This window comes from Canis lupus, chromosome 23, assembly GCF_003254725.2.
Source record: "Canis lupus dingo isolate Sandy chromosome 23, ASM325472v2, whole genome shotgun sequence".
Lineage (NCBI taxonomy): Eukaryota > Metazoa > Chordata > Mammalia > Carnivora > Canidae > Canis > Canis lupus.
In genome coordinates, this window is record NC_064265.1 from 34,935,596 (window position 1) to 34,949,418 (window position 13,823).

Genomic DNA, 13,823 nt, shown 5'->3' on the forward strand with positions numbered 1-13,823 from the left:
AGAGAATCTTTGTTTCCTTCCCACTCTTTTCCTTTATCATATAACATAAGATGTACTGACTTTATACTGGCTTTATATCATAGTATTTAAGTGTTACTTTTACATCATACCATTTAATTTACCGAGAAACAAGGAGAAAAGTAGACACCATTCAAGGATATTACTTCCTGTTCTGGGAAAGAGCTTAGTGTATTTTTTATTGTACTGGGTAATTTTATCATCTTAGGGGGAATTCTGAACTTGAGTCTTTATTTAGAAATTAAATATGGTTTTCAGAGCTGTGTATACATGCCAAGTTGATCTGTGATGGTTAATTTTAGGTAACAACTTGACTGGGCCACAGAGTGCCCCAAATATTTGGTCCAGCATCATTCTAGGTAGGTCTGTAAGGGTGTTTTTGGATAAAATAAACATTCAAATGGGTAGACTGAGTGAAGCAGATTGCCCTTCCCAATATGAGTGGATCTTATCAGAACCTGTTAAGTTATGAATAGAATAAAAAGGTAGACCTTCCAACAACTAAGAAGGAACTCTGCCTGTCTGTGCCTTGAGCTACACACAGGTTTTTTTTCCTGCCTGGAACTAAATAAAACTCCTTCGGTGTTAAGCTTGTCTGCTTTCAGACTAGAACTTCAGCATCAGTTCTCCTGGTTTGCTTAATTGAAGATCTCAGGACTTTTCAGCCTCCGTAATCACAGAAGCAATTCTTTATAATAAATCACAACATCACCGTCCTCTTCTGCTTCACTCTCTATACAGCTAACCCTTAAATAAAGGGTTATAGGTACTGACTCCACCTCCAGCCTCATGCAGTCAAAAATCTGCATATAACTTTTGACTCCCCAAAAACTTAACTACTAATAGCCTACTTTTGACGGGAAGCCTAACCAATAACATAAACTGTCAATTAACATATTTTGTACATTATCTGTATCATATATTATATTCTTACAAAAAAAGTAAGCTAGAAGAAAGAAAATATTAAGAAAATCATAGAGGGCAGCCCCAGTGGCTCAGGACTTTAGCGCCGCCTTCAGCCCAGGGCATGATCCTGGAGTCCTGGGATTGAGTCCCACATCAGGCTCCCTGCACAGAACCTGCTTCTCCCTCTGCCTGTGCCTCTGCCTTTCTCTCTCTCTCTCTCTCTCTGTCTCTCTCTGTGTCTCTCTGTGTCTCTCACGAATAAATAAAATCTTAAAAAAAAAAAAGAAAACCACAGAGAAAATAATTTACTGTACTGTATCAAAAAATCAGTGTATATATAAATGGACTCATGTTCAAATTTATGTTGTTCAAGGGTCAACCATACACATACACAAACACCCGTTTCTCTGTAAAACACTAATACACTCTTCACTGAACTAACACCATCTAAGACCATCAAAACCTTCAAGCGTCACCTCCACTGTGAACTCTTCCCTAATGTCCTACATTTGGTTACATGCCTCTCTTTTGTGCTTCCATAATATTCCCTTAACAACACTTCTATCATAGCACTTAATCACTGATTTGTACACCTTCTCTATGGGATATAAACTCCTTGATAACAATAACATAACTATATTCACTTCACATTACCAGTACCTAACACAAACCCTGGCATATACTAAATTATGAGTAAATATATACTAAACCATTAAGAAAACCTTCTTCTGTTTATTTAGAGGATAGTCAATTCAAGAAAAATTACTGTTCAAGAACAAAAGCATACTGTTGCTACCTGTCAGTGAAGGATGCTGACATGAAGCCAGAATGGCTTCAACAACAGAAGGGTTGTTTTATTTTGATGCCAGAAATGCTCTCATTTCAACCTTCAGGGGACAAACGACTGACCAGCAAATCAAGCCTGGGCCATGGTTATGCTCCTCACTTGCAAGCAAACTATTAAACAATCATTACTGGGACACCTGGGTAGCTGAGTGGTTGACCATCTGCCTTTGGCTCAGGTAGTGATCCTGGGGTCCTGGGATTGAGTACTGCATCAGGCTACCTGCATGAAGCCTGTTTCTCCCTCTGCCTGTGTCTCTGCCTCTGTGTGTGTGTCTCTCATGAATAAATAAATAAAATCTTTTTAAAAAAATTAAATAAACCATCGTCATTTGCAATTATTTAGCTGTATAAATCAAGATTGTCTCCAAAACAAAAGAAATAAGTGGATACTGAGACTACAATTGTTAATAATAGTCCCAGATTTTGAAATTCTGTATTTAGTATAACAGCTTCATGGTTCTGTTTAATGGCTTATATTTTATTTTAGTTTCAAAACACCATTATACTGATAAAATTACATTGTTGTCTCTTTTATACAGTGGATCTGTGTTTAGGTTTTGATTTATAAAAGAGAGTTGTGGTGCTAAAAAGTTGTGACAATCCCTGCTGTAATAAAAAGAAAAGTTAAGTTTTATACCTGGACAGAGTTAAATTTATTTTTTTTAAAAGATTTTATTTATTTATTCATAGAAATGCAGAGAGAGAGAGAGAGAGAGAGAGAGGCAGAGACACAGGCAGAGGGAGAATCAGGCTCCATGCAGAGAGCCTGACATGGGACTCGATCCAGGGTCTCCAGGATCACACCCTGGGCTGCAGGCGGCGCTAAACCTCTGCGCCACCGGGCTGCCCTGGACAGACTTAAATTTAAAACTTATTCCTGTCACTTAACAGTTGTGGGATTATAGACAAGCTACTTAATCTCTTACAGCCTCTGTTTTCCTCCTTGTCAAATCCAGACAGTATTGGCAACTACCGTGGTGCAGTATTAGGAGAGTAAAGTAATATACTTAAGACACTCAGTATGTTTCCTTGCATATAAGCATTTGATATCTGACCTATCAATATCACTAATATCTCATCACCTGCAATGATTAGAAAATGAAGACCTGGAAAGAAGATAAGGGACTGCAGGCCTATATATACATATATAAATATATATATATATAGTTTGAAAAAGCAGCTTGAGGATTCTGAATTCTAGATCCTACAACAACAATGGACTTAGGTGTCAAAATATCTCAAACTAAAACATATGCAGAATATATGAATCATAAATACTATACTAACTGGACAGAGTAACTCAGAGATATGAAAAAACAGGGTCTAAAAATTTCATGACCTTTGTCACCATCACCATCAAACCCATTGTTAAGCATGTCTAAATAAGTATTTCCTATTAAAATGTAAGGCATGTTTTTTAATACAGATACTATGAGGAATCAGTAATTTTGAGGGGAGCACTCAATGTTCCAAGTTTGTTGACACTTCACTTCTTGACTTAAATTTTAATTTAAAAATGTATTAATTAGGTTTAGTTACTGAAACCTCTATGAAATAATGTAACATGAGAAACACCATATGATACAATTTATCAAATACAATGTGGCAAGCTGAACATGAAGATTAAAAAAACTTGATACCTGCTTGGAAAGCACTTTCATGTGCCCTACGCTTCCCCGGCAATATGCTTCAAGGATGACACCAAACTGTACTGAGACAGCAGGGATATGCACTTCTGACCTACAAATAAGTTAATAATATTAAGATGGGTTGTTTATAAAACACTTCAGATCACCAAATAAAAATACCAACTTCATATTCTATTATCAAATAAACTTTTAATACTGATCAAAAAACAGAAGAAACATGATCTTGTTCACAACTATTAGTGGGATGGTCAACTCCCCAAGTCTTTAAACACCATAGTTCAAAACCATGTGTGATTTTGTAATTAGTTATTTTTTTTTATTCAAAACACCCAAAATTTTCACATCTTACTTTATTTGATTTTCACAGTTGAAATGGCAATACTGCCAATTAAAAGACAATAAAGTAAAACACAAAGATCTGACTCATATCATACAACTGACTAAACCCTCAATTATACAATTTTTTTTTCAGCTAAAGAATGCCATACATGTTTGAAAAAGGAAGGAACACCATGTTTTGTTATTCCTTGGGGGGCTTAAAAATAGGAAGATTGAACTGTATGAAAAGATGACTAATTAAAAAAAAGAAAGGAAAAACCTCTATGAGTAAATAGGAAGTCAAGATTCAGAAATGTAACCCCCAGAATTAACATCAAAAAAAAAACAGAGCTTATTTTTCTTAAGAAGTTTACCTAAAATGGAGGAAAGTCATATTTTTCTGACGATCACTGATTTTAATACTCTGAAGTCCAGATGAAAACGACAAAAATGTGTGAGTACAGAGTCAGAAATGAGGATTCAACAATTTCCCCAGAAACAGAAGGATTTTAGTTATCCTTCCTGATTTTACCCCAATATAAACTCGCTGAAATAAGACTCCTATATTTCTGAAAATGACCTAATAAAGCAGTTGAAAATGTTGCTGCTGTTACACAAAAACTTTAAAACCTCTACCTGTTAGTAGCAATGATATTAATACCAAAGCCTTTCAAAAGGAGTCCGCAGATCTGATTTTAGCCCAAATATGTTCTAAGTACACAATAAGTACACCTGACTAGAAAATAGCAATACATTATTAGTTTCAGTTAAAATATCAAGGAGGCTTGGTGGAACACTTATCTGAATTACTTTGCCAAATCCTGAAAATTAAGAATTGAGTATGAAGAAACAGAAGACATCAAAAAGCGTGTAAATGTTATATAGGGCTCAGGAACAACTACAGCAGCTGACGGATAGACTAAATGTTGCATGTTATTCTGATTTATATTTACAAAAGCACGAAGTAGACGCAAATTAAAAAATAAAAAAGACTTACCTAAGGTGCCAAAATAGAAACTGCCCTATCCTCCGATTAGCAAGCGCTCTTTCTAATAGGAATCTAGACAGGGCACAATCAAGAAAAGGCTCATATTTTAAAACTTGCACCAGTTGTAAAAGATACTGAGAGAGTTCTTCATCACTAAAAGAAACAAAAGACAGATAAGTCACTCAACAACCAGTGCCAAAAAAAGATCCCTTCCTATCAAGCTATCAAATACTAACTTACTGAAACACAGTGGTCCTTTTGGGTCAGGCTTATGGCATGCTTACATTCACTATTCCACTGCTAAAATAACACAAAAAAAGCTCAAAATTTCCTGTGGGGAGGAGGGGAAATGGAAAGGAAAGAAGTAAAGAACAGGTTTATAGGGCATTTCAATTAAATTACCTAGGTTGATACGATTAATGATTGCATTTATAATCAGCCCAGAGCTTCTATAAAATCAGGTACCTTAATACTGATTACTCATCATGCTGGAAAAGTTATATTCTCAACCAGTTTTTTTTTTTAAATAAAAATTCCATTAGTAATTTAACAATTTATTTTCCTGTATCATTAGGGTTAGGTAATTCCTTTTCCCAGATAGTCAGTGAACATTAAAATATTAACTTTAAACTATTTAAAGGATAATGAAATGAGTATATGTGTAAGTGGGAACGGATTCCCTGAATTAATACAACATAATATTGTAATTAAATAAGCTGAATTAATTAAGGTTAGTGGTTCTCTGTTTTCTGCCTATCTCCAAACCATTCACATGTAAACACATTCTCATCAAAGGCAATTCCAATGGTCAGGTAAGATAGGAATCCCAAGTCCCCTACTTGCTAACTATAGTCTTGGGCAATAAATGGTTAAAAAAATCTAATGCAGATCTGGGACTGAAACCCAGGGCACTACATTAAAAAAATACTCAGAAGTAGAAAATTTATCATAGGAAAGTCAATCAGAATTAGCCATATGGAACATGGAGAGCACAACAATCTCCTCCTGGGGATCTATACATTAAAAACAAACAAACAAACAAAAAAAAACACTTGGCTAAAAGGGGGCTGGGTAGCCCCTTCCCCTCAGGTCTCCAATGCAACTAGGAACCTCATTTTTAAAAAGTGTTCAACAATCTAAAGTTTATTGTAAAATCTATGCCCTTTATAAAACTTAGAAATGGTGTAAAAGATAGAAAGGAAGTATAGAAACAGAAGGAGGCTTCCTCTTTCCTTATACTTCAAACTTCACTCCCCTAAAAAAACAACTATAGAAGAATTTGTGTATTTCCTTTGGACATCACATGACCTGAAACATATATGACTTTTAAAAAGAAGAAAAAGGATTAACAGTATCCATAATTTTCTGAGAACTTCTATTTTTCAAATAACCATACAGTATAATCTTCATTCTTGAGACTAGAAATAGATAAATCTGAAAATGCCCATTCTCTGAGACGGTCTCAATAATGACATTTCTTCAAATAAAGTTCATAGATTTTCACACATGTACTGGCCAAAGAGAACTCTACAAGCATGTTCACTGTAGCACTGTTTATAACAGGAAAGTCTGGAGAAAACAAAATGTTCCTCAATATGGAGTAAATAAGATATATCCCTATGAAAGAATATTTCAGAGTAGTGAAGGGAATGAACTATATTTATATGTAATTAGAAAGAAAGGGATCCCTGGGTGGCGCAGCGGTTTGGCTCCTGCCTTTGGCCCAGGGCGCGATCCTGGAGACCCAGGATCGAATCCCACATCAGGCTCCCGGTGCATGGAGCCTGCTTCCCCCTCTGCCTGTGTCTCTGCCTCGTTCTCTCTCTCTGTGACTATCATAAATAAATAAATAAATAAATGAATGAATAAATAAATAAATAAATAAATAAATAAATAAATAAATATTTAAAAAAAGGGTTTAGAGAGAATGACCTCAAAAACCTATGCTGAATTTTTAAAAAGATTTAAAATAATACATATGGTAAGACATATCAGTGTAATTTTTAAATGTACAGTGTTACTCTATTTTTTTTAATTTATTTATTTATTAATGAGAAACAGGGAGAGAGAGAGGCAAAGACACAGAGGGAGAAACAGGCTCCATGCAGGGAGCCCGATGTGGGACTCGATCCCGGGTCTTAGGATCAGGCCATGGGCTGACGGCGGCGCTAAACCGCTGAGCCACCCGGGCTGCCCTCTCTATATTTTTATAGTTATAAAATGTAGTATAAACAGAAAAATGTGGTATAAAAGGATACATGGTCAAATGCATGATAATGATTGTCTTTGGGAAGTGAAAGCAATCAGGATTAGGTAAAAAAAAAAAAAACTATGAGGACTTCAGCTTTTGCTATAATGCTATTTGCTTAAAAGTATTAAAAAATGACAAAATATTGACATTTCTTAATTCTGAGTGATAGACAGAAAAGAGTTAACATAACAGCAGGCCTGAATGTTATCCCTTAAAAAAAAGCCTGTTTACAACACTGGCCTTTTAGCCTGCATCTGGAAAGAAGGATTTCAGAAGGCTTCTCACCACCTAACAGGTAAGAATGGCTTTGCATGGGTAAATTGTTCTCACAAACAGTATGGTTTACGCTCAACATCCATCTTCTTTCTGGGAGTCTAGAATTTTGCTTTTGTGTTAAGCAGAGGGTGATTCTGTAACTAGCCCCCAATAAAAACTCTAGCCACCAAATCTCTGAGGATCGTCCCCAGTAGACAACATTTCAGACATGTTACAACTTGTTGCTGAGGAAATTAAGCATATTCACTGTGATTCCACTGGTAAAGAACTCTTAGAAGCTCCTGCATGGTTTTCTACAGTCTTTGCTCCATTAATCTTTTTCCTTTACCAATTCTACACGGTCTCCTTTTGCTATAATAAATCATAGCCAAAAATATGAATATATGTGAGTTCTGTGAATTCTAATGAATCATGGAAGCCAAGGGCGATCTTGGTTGTGTGTCTCTGGGTTTTGTTTTGTTTTTAAGATTTTATTTATTTATTCATGAGAGACACAGACAGAATGAGAGATAAGAGACACAGGCAGAAGGAGAAGTAGGCTCCATGCAGGGAGCCCGACGCGGGACTCGATCCCGGGTCTCCAGAATCATACCCTGGGCCAAAGGTGGCACTAAACTGCTGAGCCACCTGGGCTGCCCCTGGGTTTTGTTTTAAAATAGAGAGTAAACGTGAAAGAGGAAGGAAAAAGAGAGAAAGGTGGAGGGAGGAATATAGGGAGAGAGGGGGGAAAAATGCTTTTAACTCTGAATAATTCCTAGCTTTTTCCTTTCTTATCAACATTCAAGCAGATATCACCTTCTCTATCTACCCCCACGTTATTCCTTTTCCCCAAGAAAGCCACCTGCAGAATACCTCATCTGTCGCAGGCAGCCCACAGCATATTCTCGCACGTACTGATCTGGATAGTTGAAATCTAGAAGCTCTAAGGCCTCCCGGGGGGGCAGTTTAGGCCAAATCTGAAGTAGTGCCTGAAGCTGTTGAAAAATTAAAACTGGTTCAGAAATTATAGAGGAGAAAAATAATCTATTTTTTCTTGGCAAAAGATGGGAAAAGAAAAGCATATGTACAATTACTGAGGCCTCAAAAATCTACTCCTATTAACATGGACTAATAAAGACTGTCTTTGTTGAAATATTCTATAGATAAGCAAGTTTAAAAAGCTATGAAGTACTTACCTGGGAACAGAATGATATACTGAATATAATGATTCTACAATCATTACCATTTAATAATTTTTTAAAGGAAGAAAGAGAAATGATCAAGAAATATTTAAAGGTAAAATTCAAAGTACAAATATAAGCTGTAACACTCAAGCTAATGATAGCTAATTTACATATAAAAAGAGTTCATTAATAACTCAACATAAAATTATTTAGGGGGGACCTTACTTTTAGTTCTCAATATTTTTAAGAATATCCATCACTTAACATAATTTTTTTTATTGACCGTATATGTTTAAAACCTTTAAATCACAATAAATGACTAAAAAGAAATAGTTTAGGGGCCCCAGGTGGCTCAGTCAGTTGGGCATCTGCCTTCAGCTCAGGTCGTGATCCCAGGGTCCTGGGATTGCACCCCGCATCCAGCTCCCTGCTCAGAGGGGAGCCTGCTTTAACCTCTCCCTGTGCTCCTTCTCACTGTGCTCTCTCTCTCTTTTTTAAATAAATAAAATCTTTAAAAAGGAAAAAGTTTATTTTCTATAAACAAAGTAAATATAGCCAGTCTACTATTTATAAATGTCACATAGAAATGATCTAGACAGAATAAAAAAGAATCTCTCCATGGGGATGAGGTGGGACTGCAGGTAGAGGGTGGATTCTAGCAGACATGGTCACATCTTTGGAAACCTTAGCTCCAGAAAACCCAAATACCTAGAAAGAATTCTTACCTGTCTCCCATCAGATCACTGTGAGACTCATCTCACAAAGTTGCTCCAGGCAAAAAAAAGTCACTGCCTCCTCAAGGTTAGTTATGTTTATAGTACATATTCTTATCAGGGATAGTTAAATGAGAAGAAAAGTGGTTTTACAAGAGAGCAAAAAAAAAAAAAAAAATTTTTTTTATAATTATGATTTGTGGCTAAGTTCAACCCTACCTGATAAAATCATATTCCTTAATATCTGATCAGTATTATCACATAATATATATGTGATATTGGGTATATCACATAAGTAGCACCTTGAATCTAAAGACGACACACAAAATGTATGCAACATCAAAACACAAAAATATGGCAAACAGATGGCAATGACTGAAGGACTTCTCTCAACTGACTGTCATTTTCACAGTCATACTGCAAGAAGTAGCCAGAGAGTATTTACTGCCTAGCTGCCTTGTTGTCATTTAAGTTATGTGAGACTTCGGGTTTAAGAACTAAATAAAAATAAGTTATATTATTTTAATTCTAATTTTTCAACCCCTCTCATTAATTATGTCAAATGGAAAATAGGTCAATAATACTTGAATGAATATCTAGAAGCTAAGTTAAAAAGTATGTCTATATGAAGCAATTTTAACCTCACTAAAGATACTTTTAAAGAAATTCATTTTTCTATTACTTTACATTTGCAGAATACTTTTGGATAACTTTTTAATATTTGATTATATTGCTATTACTACACATTTACATAAACATACATAAACTGCTAACATCATATGAAATTTGGTATTACAATTTAGATAATTACATAAGTTATTTAAATATACTAAAATGTTAGTTTTTTAACTTTTACCTTAAGATCTTAATTATTCTTAAATTTGCATAAATAAAAATAGGCTTTATACTTGCTCGTTTTATGTATATAGCACATATATGCGTACAGTACATAAAAAGACACATACTTACCTATGGTATAAAAATATCATGGCAATGGGGCTATTAGAGAAAAAAGTCTGAAATGGCTCCTAACAGAGATGCCTGGGTGGCTGAGTCGCTTAAGCATCTGCCTGTGGCTCAGGTCCTGATCCCAGCCTCCTGGGACAACACCCCATCTCACAGAACCCAATATTGTATCAGGCTCCCTGCTCAGTTGGGGAGTCTGCTTCTCTCTCTTTCTCTGCCCCTACCTCCTGTTCATGCTCCAGAGTTCATTCTCTCTCTCTCATTCTCTCTCTCTCTCTCTCTCAAATAAATAAATAAATAAGATGGGGGTGGGGGGCGGGTGCAGCGGCTCCTAACAAGTGTAGTAATGAAAAAAAGTTAACAAATACTGGTTTAAAGATAGGAAACACCTACCTCATACCACTTTTTTTGTCACAGATGGGACTCCCTCCCCACTTTGACCAGATCCTAACTGGCGAGAGCAATTCCCATTATGGGTAGAAGAATTGGGGCGGGGGGGGGACCATTTCCCAATTTCCAGTTAGCACATGGAATACGGAATATATTGTTACACAAAAACAATACTGAAAAGGGTAGATAACATTCAGTAATACTAGAAAGTCTAACTATGCTGTGAGTTAAAACCTCCCCTATTATTGGAAAGAAGCTACCTCTATTAAGTTTACTTACAATTAAAAAAATAAAAAGTTCACTTACAATTATTAAAGCATTAATATAAAATTAATAAATAAATGTAAAACTATTTTAAATAAATAAATAAATAAATAAATAAATAAATAAATAAATAAATAAGTAAGTAAGTAAGTAAGTAAGTAAGTAAGTTAAGTAAGTAAGTGTGAAGCTAAATAAAATATCAAAACTCACTACTTTAGTTTGGGAAAAGCTATGAAAGTGAACAGGGAAATCTGACTCAGCCATATAAACAGTGAAAGCAGTGTTAACCAACCCATGCCTTCTGCAAAGACTATTGAAACCCCTTTCACATTATGCCAACAGAGTATTTTCCTGTGGTTTAAGGGAGGGCTACTCTTCTTTTTTTTCCCCCTGGGGTGGTGGTGAGAGGGAAAAGCTACTCTTCTATAGAATTTTTACCCATGGCTTAGGCCTCTAGAATCAGAATACAAATCTTGTAACAGACTTCTGGCTCTCCACTTCTTAAGGCAGAGTCAATTTATTAAAAATATAGTTTATATTCCATCTTTTGTACCCATTCACTGTAACTAGCAATGGGACAGAGTTGGGAAAACAAAACACATTACTTTTTATTCCATCAGCGTTTCTTCTCTAGACACTTAAAAAAAAAAAAAAGAGGATTAGGACTGGCTTTCTTCTATCAAAATGAAGAATGTTTGTTTATATCTGAAAATAACTCTTAAAAGTTATCTCCTGGAAATGAGATAAGTGTGTTAAATTCCTAAATGTAAAAGTTTTCTGTCCCCAGAGTTCAAATAAAGAAATATGAGGGGTGCCTGGGTGACTCAGCTGATTAAGTGCTGACTCTTTATTTTGGCTCAGGTCATGATCCCTGGGTCCTGGTATCGAGCCCCACATGGGGCTCTGCCCTTAGTGGAGAGTCTGCTTAAGGATTCTCTCCCCCCCACACCCGGATCCCTCCAATTACTTGCTCGCACTCTCTCTCTCTCTTTCTCTAAAATAAATAAATCTTTAAAAAGGAAAGAAAGATTAATGGAAAATTAGCCCATTCTTTTTTTTTTTTTTTTTTTTAAGATTTCAGAGAGTGAGAGAATGTGCATGTGCATGCGTGCTAGTGGGAGAGGTCAGAGGGAGAGTCCTCAAGCCGAATGGCTGCTTGGCATAAAGTCTGAAGCCCAGCTAGATCTTATAACCCATGAGATCACCTGAGCCAAAACCAAAAGTCGGTGGCTTAACAAACTGAGCCACCTAGGTACCCTTCATTCCATCTTCTGACACCTAACATAACCTCTCTTTTAGATATCTTTTAAAAGTACAGCAAGAAATTTCTTCCAATTCCATACAAAATAATAATATGATGCATTTCTTGGATAAGCAGTTAGAACTGGACATTATCCACTAGAAGCAGGCAAACATGCCAACTAAAAAATGCTTATATTCTACCATTATGGGAGTTCACAGAAGACTAACCTTGAATTTAGGGAAATAAGTGGCTGCTAAAACCTATACAGAAATAGTTCCTTTTCAGAGTAAGTAATGTTCATATGGCTAATTGCAAAAACAGTCTAAATGAGGCACATTATAATTATGTAACATGATTCAAAAAATTGTTAAAAAATAGAAATAAACTCAGAAGAAGTCCTAAGCTGACAGAAGTAAAATAATAAAATAAATTTTAAATGTATATAAATATATAAATAAATATGCATTCCTTGAATTTTTAAAAGTCTTACAGATTTCACACTTATATATAACACTGTATGTTAACTATATTAGAATTAAAATTTAAATAAAATTTTAAAACGTCATTATAAATTTACTAAGACCAGAAAATGTTATTTTTTTTAAAGATTTTATTTATTTATTCATGAGAGAGGCACAGACACAGACAGAGGGAGAAGGAGGCTCCCTGTGGGGGAGTCTGATGTGGGACTCCATCCCAGGACCCAGGATCATGCCCTGAGGTGAAGGCAGACGTTCAACCCAGCCACCCAGGCATCTCAAGACCAGGAAACTTTAAACTATCCGCTAAATTCAAACAAGGTGAACAAATTTAGTTATTTTAAAATGCTAAATGTATTTGTTCTGATTTAAAAAGCACATCAAGGACCTTTCTGTAGAATACTGATAACCAACTGGATTTAATAAATGCCAGTGCTTCTTGATAGGACTCTGAAAACTATATCAAGGAGTTAAAATTTGGCGGCTTTTTTTTTTAGAATACTTTTTTTCCTTTTCTTTATTCTACCTAAAGGCAAACATTCATCAACACTGCCCAATTAAAATGAATGTTAAAACTGATTGAAAAGGTTTATGCTCTAAAGTATTAGCTTCTAGAAATAGAGGTAATTTTCAAACAATACCTATTGATTTTATAACAGTCATTGCAAAGATTAAAGTCATTTTAAGATTAAAACTTTGGGGCTCATTGATAAAACTGTTAGAAAAAATCCAGAACCTACTACATGCAGGCAGGGATTATAGATAATTACACCACAAGCCATGTTTTAATCGTTCTTATTGAAAGATACAAAATACCTATCTAGCATCTGGGATTTTAAAATCTTAAACTGTCTAGTCTATCATTTAATGTAGAATTTATATGTAAAATTTAAAACCTGAAAATTTCTCCTATAGAAAATTATCCAACCTATGAAGATATAGGTTCCATTTTACATGAAATCAACAAAGTAATATATACTCCCAAAATGAATCACAAAATACAAAAATTATCTTTTGTTACCTGAGCAACATCCTCAAGCTTATTCCACTTGATCGACAGCAGTAATTTTGGCAGTGACTGTGGAAAATTCTCTCTGCAATCTTGTCTCAAAGTCCATATAAGATCCATTTCATTCTCACAAAGTTGAGACAAAGGATCCCTGTCCAAGATTTCTTTCAGTACAGCAAGAAACTTTTTTCCACCTCGACTCTAAGGGAAGTAAAATTACTCATTCATTACATAACTGAATTCTGTGAATATCACTGGCAAACACTTAGCAAATTTTTATACAATGAATTTATAAACAACTTATAAGCTTTAAGATACTAAAGATCTAATTCCTTAAAAAGGTT

At 35.2% G+C, this 13,823-nt stretch overlaps 2 protein-coding genes across 4 annotated transcripts in view; one reads left to right on the top strand and one right to left on the bottom strand.

The window, feature by feature from the left end:
* The window catches only part of FAIM (Fas apoptotic inhibitory molecule), a 118,611-nt gene that overhangs the window by 70,446 nt on the left and 34,342 nt on the right, over positions 1 to 13,823 (top strand). The window lies entirely within an intron of this gene.
* PIK3CB (phosphatidylinositol-4,5-bisphosphate 3-kinase catalytic subunit beta) overlaps positions 1 to 13,823 on the bottom strand; it is a 203,053-nt gene that overhangs the window by 41,934 nt on the left and 147,296 nt on the right. For all 3 annotated transcript variants that reach the window (XM_035704803.2, XM_025449126.3, XM_035704804.2), the window contains 4 exons: positions 13,492 to 13,680; positions 8,105 to 8,226; positions 4,735 to 4,878; positions 3,411 to 3,510 (listed from right to left, as the gene is read on the bottom strand). In XM_035704803.2, coding sequence (XP_035560696.1) covers positions 3,411 to 3,510; positions 4,735 to 4,878; positions 8,105 to 8,226; positions 13,492 to 13,680 — 555 coding nt within the window. The remainder of the gene's footprint in view (positions 1 to 3,410; positions 3,511 to 4,734; positions 4,879 to 8,104; positions 8,227 to 13,491; positions 13,681 to 13,823) is intronic.